This window comes from Tribolium castaneum, chromosome 1 (assembly GCF_031307605.1).
Source record: "Tribolium castaneum strain GA2 chromosome 1, icTriCast1.1, whole genome shotgun sequence".
Classification (NCBI taxonomy): Eukaryota; Metazoa; Arthropoda; class Insecta; order Coleoptera; family Tenebrionidae; genus Tribolium; species Tribolium castaneum.
In genome coordinates this window covers 13,314,395-13,332,886 of record NC_087394.1, presented here as the reverse complement: position 1 = coordinate 13,332,886, position 18,492 = coordinate 13,314,395, and the positions used below count along the sequence as shown (strand labels likewise).

At 31.9% G+C, this 18,492-nt stretch overlaps 2 protein-coding genes and 1 long non-coding RNA gene across 3 annotated transcripts in view; 1 reads left to right on the top strand and 2 right to left on the bottom strand.

Moving 5' to 3' along the window:
• The window catches only part of LOC135265282 (uncharacterized), a 362,501-nt gene that overhangs the window by 37,815 nt on the left and 306,194 nt on the right, over positions 1 to 18,492 (top strand). The window lies entirely within an intron of this gene.
• On the bottom strand, positions 1,739 to 4,786 carry LOC135268053 (oxygen-dependent choline dehydrogenase-like). The gene has a single exon (XM_064360061.1). It carries the CDS (start codon positions 4,535 to 4,537, stop codon positions 3,623 to 3,625), a length of 915 nt encoding a protein of 304 aa, XP_064216131.1. The 5' UTR covers positions 4,538 to 4,786; the 3' UTR covers positions 1,739 to 3,622.
• Positions 6,801 to 16,696, bottom strand: LOC654977 (glucose dehydrogenase [FAD, quinone]). Its single transcript, XM_961446.4, has 3 exons — positions 16,232 to 16,696; positions 15,961 to 16,176; positions 6,801 to 8,362 (listed from the first exon to the last, which is right to left on the bottom strand). Exons 1-3 carry the CDS (start codon positions 16,407 to 16,409, stop codon positions 6,852 to 6,854), a joined length of 1,905 nt encoding a protein of 634 aa, XP_966539.1. The 5' UTR covers positions 16,410 to 16,696; the 3' UTR covers positions 6,801 to 6,851.

The window sequence follows — 18,492 nt, the reverse complement described above, 5'->3', positions numbered from 1 at the left end:
TTATTTAAAGTTCAATTTAAATCACATTTTTGTTCGTCAGAGATGAAACCAGTGGTAAAAAATTAGATTTGACTTTTTTTAAATAACTTTTGGAGGATTATTTGTGATCATTTCTCCAAATCTTCAAATCCAAAAATGCGAAGGTATGTAGAACTACATCTACATTAAAAATGAATATTATGATCGTAATTACTAATCAGCATTGTCCAAAAACGAAAATCTATTTGGGGTTGTGTAAACTTTTTTTAAAATTTTGCTTTTTTCATGTCAACCAAATTTGCTTGTGTTCAATTTTAACTAGTCTTTAGTCTTTTTAATAATACATACCTAGGTATGCCCCTTTTATTACTCCTTTATTTGACTAGATATTTTATTAAAATTAAATACCTACACAACTACAAATCTAAAAATAATCATGAAGAACATCATAATAATTGTCATTGTATTTATACTTTTCTTTAAGTATATCACCCATTTGTTCGCCAACCATAACCGAAGGTGCAGTCGGATGACCAGCCAGTGCAAACGGAAACACACTTGAATCAGCCACTCTTAACTTCTTGATCCCGAAAACCTTCAATTCCGAATCCACCACAGCTCCCTCCCTTGGATCCCTTCCCATGGGACAAGTACCCAGCGGATGGTACACATTGATGGTAAGTTGTCGAATGGCACAGTACCAGTACTCTCTACTCAAAAACTCATACTGGCTACAAGCCGACAACTGACCTCCAGCCAAAGTTGCATCCATTGACCTGAAAGCCCTGGTCTGGGCCATTTGCATAAGTAACTGTACTCCTTCATAAAGCACATTTATGTCTTTATTTTCGGGATCTGAGAGAAAATTTGCGTCAATCAGCGGGAACTGGAAGGGATCCCTGCTCCTGAGTCGGACAGTTCCGACAGATTTTGAATGCAAAACTATGACGTAAACACCGAAGGTACTTCCCACGTCTTGGAACCGGTACACGTCGTTGTAAGTTTGGTCGGTTAACCTGAAGGCTCTTTGTTGTAAAATTGTTGAAGCCACAGCTGGGATAAACATGAATTCGAGATCCGGAATTCCGGTACCTCTCGTATAACTTGATTCGTAAAAACCGACTCCTTGGTTATTTCCAGGGATGGCTAAAGGACCAACTCCTTGAAAGTACTGTTCGATATAATTCTCCAGAGGTTCAATCGGTTCGGTGTAATTTGTTTGGAACGCAACCCCGTAAAAAGTAGGGTTATCCCTGAGCGTACTCCCAACTTCCAGATCCTGGATAACCTCAATTCCTAAATCTTGTAAGTGGTTCCCTGGCCCTATCCCAGACAACATCAACAATTGAGGCGTATTGAAAGCCCCCGCTGACAAAATCACCTCCTTCTTCGCCCTTACGAAATAATTGCTCCCTCCATGAGTGAATTCAACTCCCACAGCACTACGTGTAAACTTATCGATCACAATTCTTGTGACGAAACTCCCGGTTAGTACTTTCAAGTTCGGGCGTTTTAAAACAGACCGGATGAAGGCTTAGCCTGTGTCCATTCGTCTGCCAAAAGCTGTGTTCAGTTGGGCACTTGATACATTTTTAAATTTAAACGACTACATTGAAATGCATTTATACTTTCTGGAATAAATTTGATACCTTCTCAACTACAAGTGGAGAAGGTGTAGTACTTTATTGGATCAGTGGCCGTTGATTAAAGGATTACGTAAAACGAAGCGCCTCAAGTGGGAAATAAATGAAAGAATAAAAAACAGGAATATATGTTTATTTCTAAAAAATACATGCATTTACAAAACCATAAAAAACGCTCTAAAAAACTGAACTAATCTGTTCTCACCTGGATCCCATTTTTCCTTAGTTTTATTGACCATTAGCTCCGCTGTCAATTGAGAACTTATCTGTTAAAACCTCAATTTTTGTGGCCCTACAATAATGATTTAATGATGCAGTTGGATTTATTTATTATCAATGTATGTATAGATGCTCTACTCATTTGTAGACTAATTTATTTTTACTTTCAATACTTTTATTTAAAAATATGGTCAGTAAACATCATATTTTTTCCGGACATGTCCTCTTTTTTGTAGGTCTTTGTCCGTGTCTGGTATGATTTTTTTTAATTAATAAAATGTCTCCTTTATCCTAAATTTTACAATTTCTTTACACATCGAAATCAATTTTTAATAACTAAAAGGTTTTTTTGAAATTGTGATTAATGAGAGTTATTTTTGATTTATCCATTTCATAATGTACATATTTCAAGATAAAATTAAGAAGATTGGAGGAGAAAACAATTATTGTAATGTGGAAACTATGGACTGCTTAGAAGTTGTTCAAAGTGTTTTAACAAACAGATTGTCATAATCTTTTTTACAAATGTAACCGAAGTTAATATAATGCGGAAATAACTTTACAACAGAATAGTTTGAAGTGGTTGGGGTTGTAACTAATTCTTTCTTGGGCAGACATCCAAAAGTCTTTGGAATTTTTCACAAAATTGAACATAAAAGGAAGCTACGTTGTTTGATCTGTATTGCAGTCTTAACGTAAATTTAAATCAAAAAATGCAAATTGAAGGTTATAGGACATTAGAATCGCATTGGAAATGGCAGGACTATTTTCAGTCGTTGGAAAACGAAGATATGTGTTCTGAATTCCTCGAAATTTACTATTTATTTTTTCAGTTTCAAGTCACAATACCAATATTGAACGAGTATTTTCATTGATAAACTCACAGTGAAAAAACGAACGAAATAGGTTTAAAACAAAAACAGTTAAAGCTCTTATGTTTACTTATTTTAATTTCAAAAATTTAAATTGACAAAAGTTTTATAATTATTTGTTATCTAATAAAATATTATTGAAAGAAATTTGTTTCTCTCAAAAACATTCCGTTTATATTTAATTTTTGTTTTATCAACTAATGTGTCTGTTTTATATTTTATGATTTGTTACGTTGAAATAAAGAGTTTATTGATTAAAAAAATTATACGTAATATTTGCTATTCAGAAATAATGTGACTCATCCCTCTTTATTTTTCTTGCATTTTCTTTGTCCTCTTTTTGTTATTTTCAAATAAGGTTATCCTATATTTAAAGTTTAATTTATCCAAAGTTTTGTTTGTCAAAAAATTAGCTATTTCGACTTTTTTGTTAATTTTTGGGGGCTTATTTTTGATGACTTTTAAAGTGTCCAAATCAAAAAATCCGAGATTACGTAGAGCTAATAAATTTCGGTTATAAATAAATAATATGTTCTTAATTAACAATTGGCATGGTCCAGACATGTGAATATATTTTGAGCTGTTCAAACTTTTTATAACTATATATGCGTGTGTGCAATTTTTGCTAGTCTTTAGAATTTGAAATATTTTTGACCTTTTTTCACTCTGATCCAAAAGTAACATTCTCTATTTTACTAATTAAAATTACAACACCATTGTAAATTAATTAGTACACTGTATTTAAATGTTTTTCTGGTCTCAGTCTCAAAAAGGTTTTCATTGTAGTAGTTAAACACAAAATCAGATTTTGTACCAAAAAGTCCAATAATTGTCCCAAAATGCCCCTCCCACTACTCCTTTATTTGACTAGATATTTTATTAAAATTAAATACCTACACAACTACAAATCTACAAATAATCATGAAAAACATCATAATAATTGTCATTGTATTTATACTTTTCTTTAAGTATATCACCCATTTGTTCGCCAACCATAACCGAAGGTGCAGTTGGATGACCAGCCAGAGCAAACGGAAACACACTTGAATCAGCCACTCTTAACTTCTTGATCCCGAAAACCTTCAATTCCGAATCCACCACAGCTCCTTCCCTTGGATCCCTTCCCATGGGACAAGTACCCAGCGGATGGTACACATTGATGGTAAGTTGTCGAATGGCACAGTACCAGTACTCTCTACTCAAAAACTCATACTGGCTACAAGCCGACAACTGACCTCCAGCCAAAGTTGCGTCCATTGACCTGAAGGCCCTGGTCTGGGCCATTTGCATAAGTAACTGTACTCCTTCATAAAGCACGTTTATGTCTTTATTTTCGGGATCTGAGAGAAAATTTGCGTCAATCAGCGGGAACTGGAAGGGATCCCTGCTCCTGCGTCGGACAGTTCCGACCGATTTTGAATGCAAAACTATGACGTAAACACCGAAGGTACTTCCCACGTCTTGGAACCGGTACACGTCGTTGTAAGTTTGGTCGGTTAACCTGAAGGCTCTTTGTTGTAAAATTGTTGAAGCCACAGCTGGGATAAACATGAATTCGAGATCCGGAATTCCGGTACCTCTCGTATAACTTGATTCGTAAAAACCTACTCCTTGGTTATTTCCAGGGATGGCTAAAGGACCAACTCCTTGAAAGTACTGTTCGATATAATTCTCGAGAGGTTCAATTGGTTCGGTGTAATTTGTTTGGAACGCAACCCCGTAAAAAGTAGGGTTATCCCTGAGCGTACTCCCAACTTCCAGATCCTGGATAACCTCAATTCCTAGATCTTGTAAGTGGTACCCTGGCCCTATCCCAGACAACATCAACAATTGAGGCGTATTGAAAGCCCCCGCTGACAAAATCACCTCCTTCTTCGCCCTTACGAAATAATTGCTCCCTCCATGAGTGAATTCAACTCTCACAGCACTACGTGTAAACTTATCGATCACAATTCTTGTGACGAAACTCCCGGTTAGTACTTTCAAGTTCGGGCGTTTTAACACAGACCGGATGAAGGCTTAGCCTGTGTCCATTCGTCTGCCAAAAGCTGTGTTCAGTTGGGCACTTGATTCATTTTTAAATTTAAACGACTACATTGAAATGCATTTATACTTTTTGGAATAAATTTGATACCTTCTCAACTACAAGTGGAGAAGGTGTAGTACTTTATTGGATCAGTGGCCGTTGATTAAAGGATTATGTAAAACGAAGCGCCTCAAGTGGGAAATAAATGAAAGAATAAAAAACAGGAATATATGTTTATTTCTAAAAAATACATGCATTTACAAAACCATAAAAAACGCTCTAAAAAACTGAACTAATCTGTTCTCACCTGGATCCCATTTTTCCTTAGTTTTATTGATCATTAGCTCCGCTGTCAATTGAGAACTTATCTGTTAAAACCTCAATTTTTGTGGCCCTACAATAATGATTTAATGATGCAGTTGGATTTATTTATTATCAATGTATGTATAGATGCTCTACTCATTTGTAGACTAATTTATTTTTACTTTCAATACTTTTATTTAAAAATATGGTCAGTAAACATCATATTTTTTCCGGACATGTCCTCTTTTTTGGAGGTCTTTGTCTGTGTCTGGTATGATTTTTTTAATTAATAAAATGTCTCCTTTTTCCTAAATTTTACAATTTCTTTACATATCGGAATCAACTTTTAATAACTAAAAGGTTTTTTCGAAATTGTGATGAATGAGAGCTATTTTTGATTTATCCATTTCATGACGTACATATTTCAAGATAAAATTAAGAAGATTGGAGGAGAAAACAATTATTGTAATATGGAAACTATGGACTGCTTAGAAGTTGTTCAAAGTGTTTTAACAAACAGATTGTCATAATCTTTTTTACAAATGTAACCGAAGTTAATATAATGCGGAAATAACTTTACAACAGAATAGTTTGAAGTGGTTGGGGCTGTAACTAATTCTTTCTTGGGCAGACATCCAAAAGTCTTTGGAGTTTTTCACAAAATTGAACATAAAAGGAGCTACGTTGTTTGATCTGTATTGCAGTCTTAATGTAAATTTAAATCAAAAAATGCAATTTGAAGGTTATAGGACATTAGAATCGCATAGGAAATGGCAGGACTATATTCAGCCGTTGGAAAACGAAGACATGTGTTCTGATGTGCTCACAATTTAATAATTATTTTTTTAGTTCCAAGTCACAATACCAATATAGAACGAGTATTTTCGTTGATAATCTCACAGTGAAAAAACGAACGAAATAGGTTTAAAACAAAATCAGTTAAAGCACTTATGTTTACTTATTTTAATTTCAAAAATTTAGGTTGCCAAAAGTTTTATAATTATTTGTTGTCTAATAAGACATTATTGAAAGAAATTTGTTTCTCTCAAAAATTTTCCGTTTAAATTTAATGTTTATTTTATCAACTAACGTCTCTGTTTCATATTTTATGATTTATTACTTTGAAATAAAGAGTTTATTGATTAAAAAATTATTCGTTAGATTTGCTATTCAGAAATAATGTGACTTTTCCCTCTTTATTGTTCTTGCATTTTCTGTGTCCACTGTTTGTTATTTTCAAATATGGTCATCCTATATTTAAAGTTTAATTTATTCAAATTTTTGTTTGTCAGGAATAAAACCAGTGACAAAAAATTAAGTATTTCGACTTTTTTTGTTAATTTTGGAAGCTTATTTTTGATGATTTTTAAAGTGTCCAAATCCAAAAATCCGAGGTTATGTGGAGCTAATAAATTTCGGCTATAAATAAAAAATATGTTCTTAATTAATAATTGGCATGGTCCAGAAATGAGAATCTATGTTAAGCTGTCTAAACTTTTTGTAACAATATTTGCGTGTGTGCAGTTTTTGCTAGTCTTTAAAATTTGAAATACTTTTGACTTTTTTTCACTCTGATCCAGAAGCAACATTCTTTCTTCAACTAATACATGTTAAAATTTGGAGACCATTTTAAATTAAATAGATTCACTGTTTTTAAATGTGTTTCTGGTCTTAATCTCAAAAAGGTTTTGATTGTAGTAGTTAGATTTTGAATAAAAAAGTCCGATAATTGTCCCAAAATGTCCTTCTTATTACTCCTTTATTTGACTAGATATTTTATTAAAATTAAATACCTACACAACTACAAATCTAAAAATAATCATGAAAAACATCATAATAATTGTCATTGTATTTATACTTTTCTTTAAGTATATCACCCATTTGTTCGCCAACCATAACCGAAGGTGCAGTTGGATGACCTGCCAGAGCAAACGGAAACACACTTGAATCAGCCACTCTTAACTTCTTGATCCCGAAAACCTTCAATTCCGAATCCACCACAGCTCCTTCCCTTGGATCCCTTCCCATGGGACAAGTACCCAGCGGATGGTACACATTGATGGTAAGTTGTCGAATGGCACAGTACCAGTACTCTCTACTCAAAAACTCATACTGGCTACAAGCCGACAACTGACCTCCAGCCAAAGTTGCGTCCATTGACCTGAAAGCCCTGGTTTGGGCCATTTGCATAAGTAACTGTACTCCTTCATAAAGCACGTTTATGTCTTTATTTTCAGGATCTGAGAGAAAATTTGCGTCAATCAGCGGGAACTGGAAGGGATCCCTGCTCCTGAGTCGGACAGTTCCGACAGATTTTGAATGCAAAACTATGACGTAAACACCGAAGGTACTTCCCACGTCCTGGAACTGGTACACGTCGTTGTAAGTTTGGTCGGTTAACCTGAAGGCTCTTTGTTGTAAAATTGTTGAAGCCACAGCTGGGATAAACATGAATTCGAGATCCGGAATTCCGGTACCTCTGGTATAACTTGATTCGTAAAAACCTACTCCTTGGTTATTTCCAGGGATGGCTAAAGGACCAACTCCTTGAAAGTACTGTTCGATATAATTCTCGAGAGGTTCAATCGGTTCGGTGTAATTCGTCTGGAACGCAACCCCGTAAAAAGTAGGGTTATCCCTGAGCGTACTCCCAACTTCCAGATCCTGGATCACCTCAATTCCTAGTTCTTGTAAGTGGTACCCTGGCCCTATCCCAGACAACATCAACAATTGAGGCGTATTGAAAGCCCCCGCTGACAAAATCACCTCCTTCTTCGCCCTTACGAAATAATTGCTCCCTCCATGAGTGAATTCAACTCCCACAGCACTACGTGTAAACTTATCAATGACAATTCTTGTGACGAAACTCCCGGTTAGTACTTTCAAGTTCGGGCGTTTTAAAACAGACCGGATAAAAGCTTTGCCTGTGTCCATCCGTCTGCCGAAAGCTGTGTTCAGTTGGGCACTTGAGGCGCCCAATCTGTTGGCATTGTAGTCGGCGACGCCTAAACCCATCTCTCTGTTGGCGTCCAGGAAAACGTCCAGTTGTGGGCTTCTGGGTAAGTGGTGTTCGACTTGCCAGTAGCCGTTTGTTCCATGGTATTCGGGTTCGATCGGTTGGGTGTAGTCGCGGTATACGAAGTTTTCCGATTTTTTGAAGTACTGGAGGACGCTACGGTACGACCAACGGTCGTTTCCGACCAGTCGGCCCCAGTGGTCGAAGTCGGTTTTGTGGCCGCGGGAGTAGATTAGACCGTTGATTAGGGTTGAGCCACCGACGCCTCTTCCTCGGGGGTAGAAACATTCCTGGTCGATTAGACCTGCAAATTATTAAAATGAAAACATTATTCTGAAAAAAATAATTTTGTGTGGATGAATTTGAATCTCGGTGTTGGTTAAACGACTGGATTATTATTGATACTAGTACTTTTGAATTGTTTACTATTCTAATGTATCTAGTAAATAGTAGCATTACTTAAGATACATATTTACCTTCAGCATTACTATACTATTATTATTTCGCGTGTGCAAATAAAATTTAAATTTTGTTTATTTTTCGTATCTACTAATAAAATGTGGGTTTTTTCTTCCATATGATTGTCATTTAGCATTATTCTTATTTCTTATTCAGGAAAAGTTTAGTCGTTTTGATTTTTACAACACAAGTATGTGAATAAATGCGTTGGTGTTTCGTTTGATTTGTCGACTCGTGAAAGTTTTGTATCTCATACATTTGGCTTTTTATAAGTTAGTGACTTAATTATTTTTTCAGAATGCATGTGACTTTTTTCAGAATTTTTATACAATACAAAATTAATTATGTAATACTATGAATTAAAAAAATATTTAAATTACTTTACTTATTTATAGTCTCAGATTCGAATTAGAGTGCTTACCGAATGAACTTATTTTTTATCAAATATATTATTTAAAGGAATGTATTGCGAATGGATTGCCTGAAAAAATAATGTTTATACAAAGGGGGCTAAAAAGCGTCCAATTTTACCCATTGTCTTCAGCGTTTTATAGCCGTTTTAAGTAACATTTTTTAAACTACATGTTTCTAATCGAGCTGTAGGGGAGTGGTCAGTGCTTTAGTGAATTCAGAAAAAAATAATGAAAACTGTAAAAAATTGGTGTTTTACAAATGTTTTAAGTAACATTTGGAACTGATTTACAGGATACATTTTTTATTCCCAAACGTCCACTACAAACCCAAAAGAATTTTAAAAGTATGTTTAGCCACTTATTGTTGATGAGAAATAATTTTCAGAGTTCCTACTAGAGTTTTTTAGATTTTTTTTCAGTTTTCAGAATTTTTTTTTGAATTAAATTAAGCAATGACCGCATTTTAAAAGATTTTCTTCTCTACAGTCCGAGTAGAAGAATATAGCCTGTAAATCAGATTCAAAAATGTTCTTAAAACGGCTGTAAAGCACTATGGAAAATGGCTAAAATGTGACACTTTTTAACTTTGTTAATCATATTTTCGAACATGTTTTCTAGACGATACATTCCTTTGGATACTATATTTTATAAAAAATAAATTCAGGACCTCCCTAATTCGTTTCTTCTACTTATTATTTAAAATAGACGTTGGTTTGTACAAGAATTTTGTAATTCTTGTTTTGTACATACAAGGATTACACAAAAAATTGTTGCTGTGCAAAGAAAAAACATTGTATGTAATATCAAATTCTTAAATTTTAATTTTAATTTTTTAATTAATTTTAATAAATTAGTAATTAATTATTGACCTGACTTGACTTTTTCCAAATAAGTGACAATTACAATTAGTAGTATAATTAATAGTTAATTCTCAATAGGGTGAAATAAGACAAGAACAAAAATGTAAAACTTTTTTGTGTGCCGTTATCAGTATTTTTTGATTTAATTTTCTTTATTTTTATTATTTCCAGAAAGATAAAAGTCTACTGTTACACTTTTGAAAACAGTATATTACAAAAATGTCGGTTGTCATTTAAAAACATCAAAAATGACGTCATTCCTTAAATACTAACCTAAATACTGACGCAAATATTGCTATAATGTCAAAATGTAGCATTTACAAAAATAAAATCCGTTTACTCTGTAAAGTAAAAATTCATTTTTATTAGACTCTTTGTATCTACTTTAGTAGAACACTGTTAAGAAAAAGTTAATAAATGTAATTTATTTTTGTATAAAATTAATTTAAAAATGTAAAACTTATATTAAGTTTTTGAATGAAAAATCTCGTAAAAACGTTATAGCATGGCACAGGAGTTTAGAGGTTTAAACAATCAAAATATACGAGTTCAGCAATATATTCTCTCATTTCACAGTTTATTTTTTGAAAATGTTAAATCTTAGTATACACTTTTCAATAAACATGCAGTGATAGCAAACACTGTTTGAAAGTAAAGAATGAGGTAGAAAACGGGGGGAAAATGTCGCTGGAAATTAGCAAAAATTTTGCGTTTATTTAAATTTTTAAGTATAGTGTGAAGAGCTTGTAGCTTTTAAACAATTTGTCTATTTTCTATCTTTTGTTATTTAGTGTTGCCAACATAATTTGAAATCACAGGCCACCTTGTTAAAAAACGAATCTATCGCACAATGGGAAAAACATCTGGAAATGGGAAAATGCCATATTATTATTGTAATAATGATTGTTTTATCATCTATAGTTTCTATTAATACAAAGACCGAGGAAGTAGGAAATGGTATTTTAAACTAATAATGTGGATTCAATTTTTTCACAGGAACGTTAATGTATACAATTTGTATCATAATAAGATAACTATTTAATTATAAATTAACATTAAGGAATTGCAACGTGTTAATGAATTTTAGCTCAACTTGCTGGGAATGAGAAATAAACACAGCTTTTGTTGTTCTAACGATTTTCTAAAACCTCTTCCAGTTTCGAACATTTTTTATTTGTTGAGCAATTGAACACTTATTGTGTTATGATTACGATAGAGTTTATAAACATTTGAAAACTATCACCTTAGTATAACATGTTTTTTATCAACAAAACGCTTTTCATAAATTCAATGGAAAGAACAGTTTATTTCATTGTAATTTTCCCAAGTTCTTTCCAGTAAAAAAAACATAAGAAAGACGTCAGTTTTTCAGTGTTGGATGATTATATTAATTCTAATTAACACTTGAAGTTTACTGATTGATTTATTGGACTTTCGTTACTTAATTTCTTGATTATAAATTATAATTTATAATATTCAGTCTGTTTTCCAAGTTCTAGGACATAGAAAAATTGGTTACGATATTTTGCTAGATTTGCATACGAGTAGTGTACGGACTACTGTGCACTGCTAATTAAATTATGTAGTTAATTATAAACATGAAAACAGTTTAAAAGGCAACTTTTGTTACTTTGGTATGCACATACAAATCCATTGCAGAGTGAATTTCACTTAGCCCTAATAAATTATGCGATTTTTAAAAGAAATTAAAGAAAAGAATTTTTAATTATTAAATTTCACATACTGTGTGGGGTGTTCATACACATGAAAAGTGAAATTTTTTCAACATGTGCTACGAAATAAGTTAGAAATAGTAGGGGTAAATCACATTGCGGTATCTTTCGATACCTGATCTTAAGAAAATTACTTATCTCGCAATTTTTAATCCTTTTTCTTAAACCTCGAAATAATTTGTTTTGTAAAAAAATGTAAATACAGGTTGTTTCACATAATTTTACGAAGCCTGCGCCTCAAAAATGCCACCAACAATGTATATTCCAATACCAACTCGATTAGAAGTTTTGAAAAATTGAATAGATTTCTTTTAGCAAAAAATTACAAAGTCTTAGTTAGTTATGGATTGAGATAAATAGATTAGTATCATATTCATGGCGTCTCTTGATAGAACACGTGATGATTGTTTGTGAAAAACGGCAGTTTTTGACTATTAATAAAACAGCCACTGGTCTGACAACTACTGTCATGTGCTTTCAAAAATTAAATAATTCGGAAATAAAATTAACTAGACGCCCTCTGGTGATGACTTTTGAACTATGTCGAAAACAGTAAAGAAATTTTCGTAATGCCACATTTAACTGACATTTAATGAATTGTTCAACAATTTTGAGTGTATAGTGTTAATTACTTACAATAGAAAGAATTACTTTAAAAGTACGCGGTGGTAAATACTAGCGTTGACTTTGGTTCTGTAGTTTTTCGTGGTATAAAGTGTTTATTGTTGGAACTTGAAAGAGGAAAAAAAGTGAAAAATATTTAAATTTAAAATTTTAAAATTAATTAAAGATTATAAGTAATGGATCACAGTGAACACAAAGTTTGGCTCAAGAAACCAATAAATTAGTGAAGTGTTATGAATTTTAGGTTAGAATTTTCCACTGAAAAAATCATGAAATGCTGCGGTAAATCTACAAAACTACAATAAAGATTAACAACTGCTGATACATTTAAACGTAAATTATGCCAAAAGGTAGGCTTTTCTATGTCTTTGTAATAATTTTCCAATAAAGAAAGTGAACCAAACAGTCATTCGTTATTCGTGTTTTCCTCGTCATCTCTCATTTGTCAACACAAGTTTCTTGCATCAAAGATGCAATAATCATTCCGCATAGGCAATGTAATAATTGTGAAGCCCCAAAATTCGTACAACGCTCAAAATATCCGAATAAACATTTTCCCGCCATTTATGGTTACTGTTTTCGATCTAGCTCAGTGGCGCCCCCAACGGTAACTTTACTTCCGAATTAAATGTGTATTTTTTGTATCCAGTGTTTTGTGATTTTTGTATTTTTGGGTGCGTACATTATGGGCTGGTCTCGTAAAGTTACGGGAAACACCCTGTTATTTGACATTTTATTTAAATTTACTTATTGTATTCTAAATGTGTTATTTAAACATACTACTAGTGTTTAACCTTCCTAATTTAAAATAGGATTTTTTTTAAATTTTCTTATTAGTATGTATTTAAAAAAATGTTTTTAATTTTTTTTAAAAAACGTTACATTAGATTTTTTTAATTTGATATTAATTTTATTTTAATTTATTTATTTCTTCTAATTATTTTTTTGTTCCTCAGGTCTTCAGCCTCTCAGTCTAATATGGTTTCTTAGTTTCTCCATATTAATATTTTATATTTATTGCCTAAATTTTTCAGTTTTTTGTGGTTTCACTATTTTATAATTTCAGTTTTCCAATCTCTTAATGTTCTTTCTTCGCAGTTTTATACCTTTTTAATTTATCCCTCTTTCAGTCACTTATTAGATCTACAAAATTTTAGTCTTAATGCTATTTTAGTTTTTTGAATTCCAGTTTTCAAGATTTTTGTCTTTTCAATTTCTTACTGTGTTGGTTTTTTATTCAGAATCTAATGTATCAATTTATTAGTGTTTCTATTTTCTAGTTTTAATTTTTTTCAGTTTTTCAGTTTTTACTCGCTTTTAGATTTTTATGTCACTATTTTTTTAGTTTTTTTGTTTGTAGCTTTTTTAGTTTATCAATTTTTGATCTTTAATTTTTCTACTTTTCAGTTGGAAATACTCAATGGTGTATATTAAATTATTTTTTGGGATGTACTGGTTTTTAAGTCTGAAGATTGACGAACCCTTGCAATCGCACAGCATTATTTTAGTCAAGCCATTTTGAAAAATGACTTATTAGCTGTTTCAAAACTATAAAAGCGCCAACGTAGCATTTGCTCTCAAAATTAGCCTTTAGAAATTATTCATCCACTTCAAAAAAATTGGTAATGTAATTTATGCTTTCAATGAGAAATCTAATCATTAATAACTATTTTACAATTTTATCAATCTTATTTAAAAAATAATTCGGCAAAATGCGACGTTGGCGTTTTTGTAGTTTTGAAACAGCTAATACTTTCTCACTTTGAACTTTTAATAAATAGTCTAATATAATTATAAACAGAAGGTCTTTCTCCTGCTGAAGCTACTGATTTCGTGAATAATGTGTAAATTTTTGTAAGAATATTCCAGGTGGGAAAATTAGTTAGGCACAAACTATACAAAAAATATGAATATAAAAAAACTACTGAAAATAAAAATGTTAATTGAACAAAAAATATTGTTAATGCAGAGTTTTTTGATTTTAATACTGCTTGTATGTAATATCTCCATACAGTGAGTTTATTTTCTAGGTTGATATAAATTTTTACACAAAAACCAAGAGTAAAACGAACTAATTTTACAATAGCAAATTTAGAACAAAATTTAGGTTCAACGATTAATTAACTTTCTTGTAGCTTTTTTGTGCAATTCGGAAGTAAAATTACCGTTGGGGGCGCCACTGAGCTAGGTCGAAAACAGTAACCATAAATGGCGGGAAAATGTTTATTCGGATATTTTGAGTGTTGTACGAATTTTGGGGCCTCACAATTATTACATTGCCTATGCGGAATGACTATTGGATCTTTGGTGCAAGAAACTTATGTTGACAAATGAGAGATGACGAGGAAAACACGAATAACGAATGACTGTTTGGTTCACTTTCTTTATTGGAAAATTATTACAAAGACATTGAAAAGCCTACCTTTTGGCATAATTTACGTTTAAATGTATCAGCAGTTGTTAATCTTTATTGTAGTTTTGTAGATTTACCGCAGAATTTCCTGATTTTTTCAGTGGAAAATTCTAACCTAAAATTCACAAACTTCACTAATTTATTGGTTTCTTGAGCCAAACTTTGTGTTCGCTGTGATCCATTACTTATAATCTTTAATTAGACAACTGTTTGATAACACTTTGTAATCAAAATTTAAATATTTTTCACTTTTTATCCACTTCCAAGTTCCAACAATAAACACTTTATACCACGAAAAACTACAGAACCAAAGTCAACGCTAGTATTTACCACCACGTACTTTTAAAGTAATTCTTTCTATTGTAAGTAATTAACACTATACACTCAAAATTGTTGAACAATTCATTAAATGTCAGTTAAATGTGAAATTACGAAAATTTCTTTACTGTTTTCGACATAGTTCAAAAGTCATCACCAGAGGGCGTCTAGTTAATTTTATTTCCGAATAGAGAATTTTAAGTTTTCTACAAAACATATTTTGTTTTGTTTGTTTTTGTAACGCAATCTATTACAATCTTATTTATTAATATTAATATTATTATTGTAATATTAAATTAATATTACAATATAACAAAATTATGTTTTTATTTTTCCTGTAGTAGGAAGTAATAAAAAATATATTCGAAGTTACCTGATTTTAGTACCTAATTTCAGTTTTTTTCCAAACTTTTTTGACACCTAAATAAAGTTTTTAATTTTCCAAAAATCTGGTCACCAGTTATCTTAAAGCTTCGTGTGTTGTATCCATAAAGACTGGTTCTAAATTTCAATTACATACTCGTTGAACGAATAGTTTTAATTAATTAATTATTGTCTGTGAACATCGTGGGAGTATTACAACAATTTTCTCCTTAATCACAAGAGCAAATATTTTCCTCAATAACCGGACTTCCGGAGAATGAATTGAAACTAGTAAGTTTTTACCAACCCCCGGATATAACACAATTTTTTGGAAACACCTTAAACTTCACAACTTTCACTGTTCATTATGATAATAGACAGGAAGTGGGCTATTATAAGATCGTGAAAATCGATCGAATCTTTAACACTGTCCGATAAACACTTGACAAGATTTATGAATCATCAAACCTATGTTTAATTAAGCCATAAATTACTCAATACATGGGTAATGCGTACTGTACTTTATCATTTCATTTTCCCAACGTTCTTTTTTTGAAAAAAATGTGAACATTTTTGTCGACCTAATATGGCCTTGTTACATTTGAGCCAGTTTCCTCCACTTTCTAAACACCTGGCGGGGTTACTCCCATGTGTCGAAATCCAAAACGGAAGCTTTGCAATTTTCAGTTTCAAAAAATATTTTTTTGAGGCTAAATTACCTAAGCAAGCAGTTCGCTGCGGCGTGCTGTTGTAGCCCCAGTTGAAATCCGTGAATTCGATTGGCCAGTACATATCAGGAATGTCGGAAAAATCATTTCCATATCCGCCGGCTTCAAGAACAAGAACGTTCCAATCCTCCACTTCAGTCAGACGATTCGCAATCACGGCACCAGCCGCTCCGGCTCCAATGACCACAAAGTCGAAGCTTCCATAGCCTGGCGATAAACGCGAACCCAGTTAACACTTGCAGAAATTATTGAAAAAACTTACTTCTTCTGACTTCGCCGGAAAAATACTGGTAGGAGTCCGTGGGTAACACAGTGGTCAGGGCGTTGCGAAACGCACCCGTTATCAACTGCACATAATATTCGATTTTGTCTTGGTAGTAATAAGCGTGCGAATTCGCGGAAAATGTTAGTAACACCACCAGGAGCAGTTTTCCACTCATTCTTAAACGAACCAGCACATACTAAAATCTTATTGAAAGCAAGCGAACTATTTATATATACCCACCCTAATTATTATTAAGATTAATTTGCAATGTTAAGCGAACTCTTACTCTGTAGCGCAAACTAGTGAAGCAAAGAGGTGGACGACGATTTTCCGGAAGTCAGTTAGGTGGAATGTCGATTGCACATAATGAGCATTTGAATATTGAAAAATTGGAAAAATTAATCAAGCAAAAACTTTGAAAATTCTTGGGAGAAAGTCTGAGATTTCGTCTATTTTTTACTACTTATTTAATTACTGGATTGGATTTGCACTTAAATGAAGTAATACAAATAATTATAAATTATCAGGCGTGATACCTGCCTCGAAAAATGCATTCCAGGTTAATTTTTGCTCGTTCAAGGCCAGTTAGGTAATTGATAATAAAATGATAGATTATTGTTGGGTGTAATTCACAATTCAAATATTTTGTCTGCTGAAATGATTCCGAAATTGTAAATTTTGTCTAGTTTTTGAACCTTCACCAAGAGTAAATGGAATAAGTAATTAAATATCAATTGTTTTTGTCTTTCTACATGCAATTGTAATTTTACAGTTTAATGCTGAATAAAACTTGAAGCTTTTTCTACAAAGTGCTAACATTTAACAGTTATGTAAAGGTAATGTGAGGAAAAAATAATGACAGAATCCTTCACAATGGATTTATTTATACTTAATAGAAATTGAGAGTGCGCACAATGTGTGAATTTAAACGCTAATAAGGTTGGAATTATCAGTCTAATTAATTATTATCAAAGGCCGATGATGAATAAATATGAGAATAAGGAATTGGGTTATGTTGGGTTATTTGATACTGACATTGTTCATATTATGTTATGTGGTGTTATATGTCCGAGGAGTAAACCGCAGAGTAATTTAGGGAAATTATGGAAAATTATGGGGAAATCATTAAAAATTCAGCATTGGGTAAATTATGTCTTGAGATCAAATGTTTTAAATTTTTCGGTTGCTTGTTTTATTTTTTTTTAATTCCAGCATTTAAAAAATAGTTATGTGAAGTTTAATTGTTTAAGATGTATTGTAAGCTTTCATTTAATAAATAATAAAAAAACGGTTCTACATTATACAGGCTGTTCTGTGTAAACCCCACATTTATTAATATTAAAGGTTTTAATAAAGATATTCATCTGAAAGTTGGTATTCAGCCATAATCCGTTAAGTTCTGTTTAATGAAAATATTTAATCATGGCGGTACTTCCGATTATACCGGAAGTTGCTAGCAACTTTGTTTTCTTAAATGGAAAGCTATGTTTTTCACTGGATTTTTTTGGATTAGTTGAGTTATTTTAAAGGAGTTTTTATCAGCTTTTTCTATACCTAAGTTTAACCGTTTTCTAGATATTTAATGAAAGCACTTTATTAAGTAGGAGAAATGTTCTATGTATTATTTTTCTGCAGAAACTTTTATGTGGTGAGATTATCAGCCTTGATCTTCTGGATCAAGTGAACATTGAGCTAACAACCGAAATCCTCTTACATTTTATTTTTCCACTCCTAATACCTTTAATCATCTGAATTCTCCACTTTTTAAATGTTTTAAATTATATAATAATATTACAATAGATTTAGATATTTTTTTCAATTATTTCCAAACTAAAACTGTAAAGATCAAACTATTAGAATATTTTTCATCATAAGTTAAAATGTTTTGTATATTGATTGTCTGAAGTTTTTTCAATTTTGTTCTTTTTTAGTATTTCTTTTTATATATTGTTATATTTGTAGGGACTACTCGTTCATTTATTATATTTATTATATGGTCCACTATAGACTCGAAGTCTGTTGAAAATAAATTCTATTATTATTATAATTATATTTAAGATTTTTCGAAAATTTTTGGATTTGCATCTGTTACTTAAAAAATCGGTAAATCTCTTAGTTTTAGAGATTTCGAAATCATATTTGGGGAATTAAAAGAGAAAGCATATATCTATTATTCAGTGACTTCAAAATTGAAAATGAAGTTAATAAACTCAAAACTTTTAAGGTTGGGTTTGGACAACTTCATGTACCCATAACTT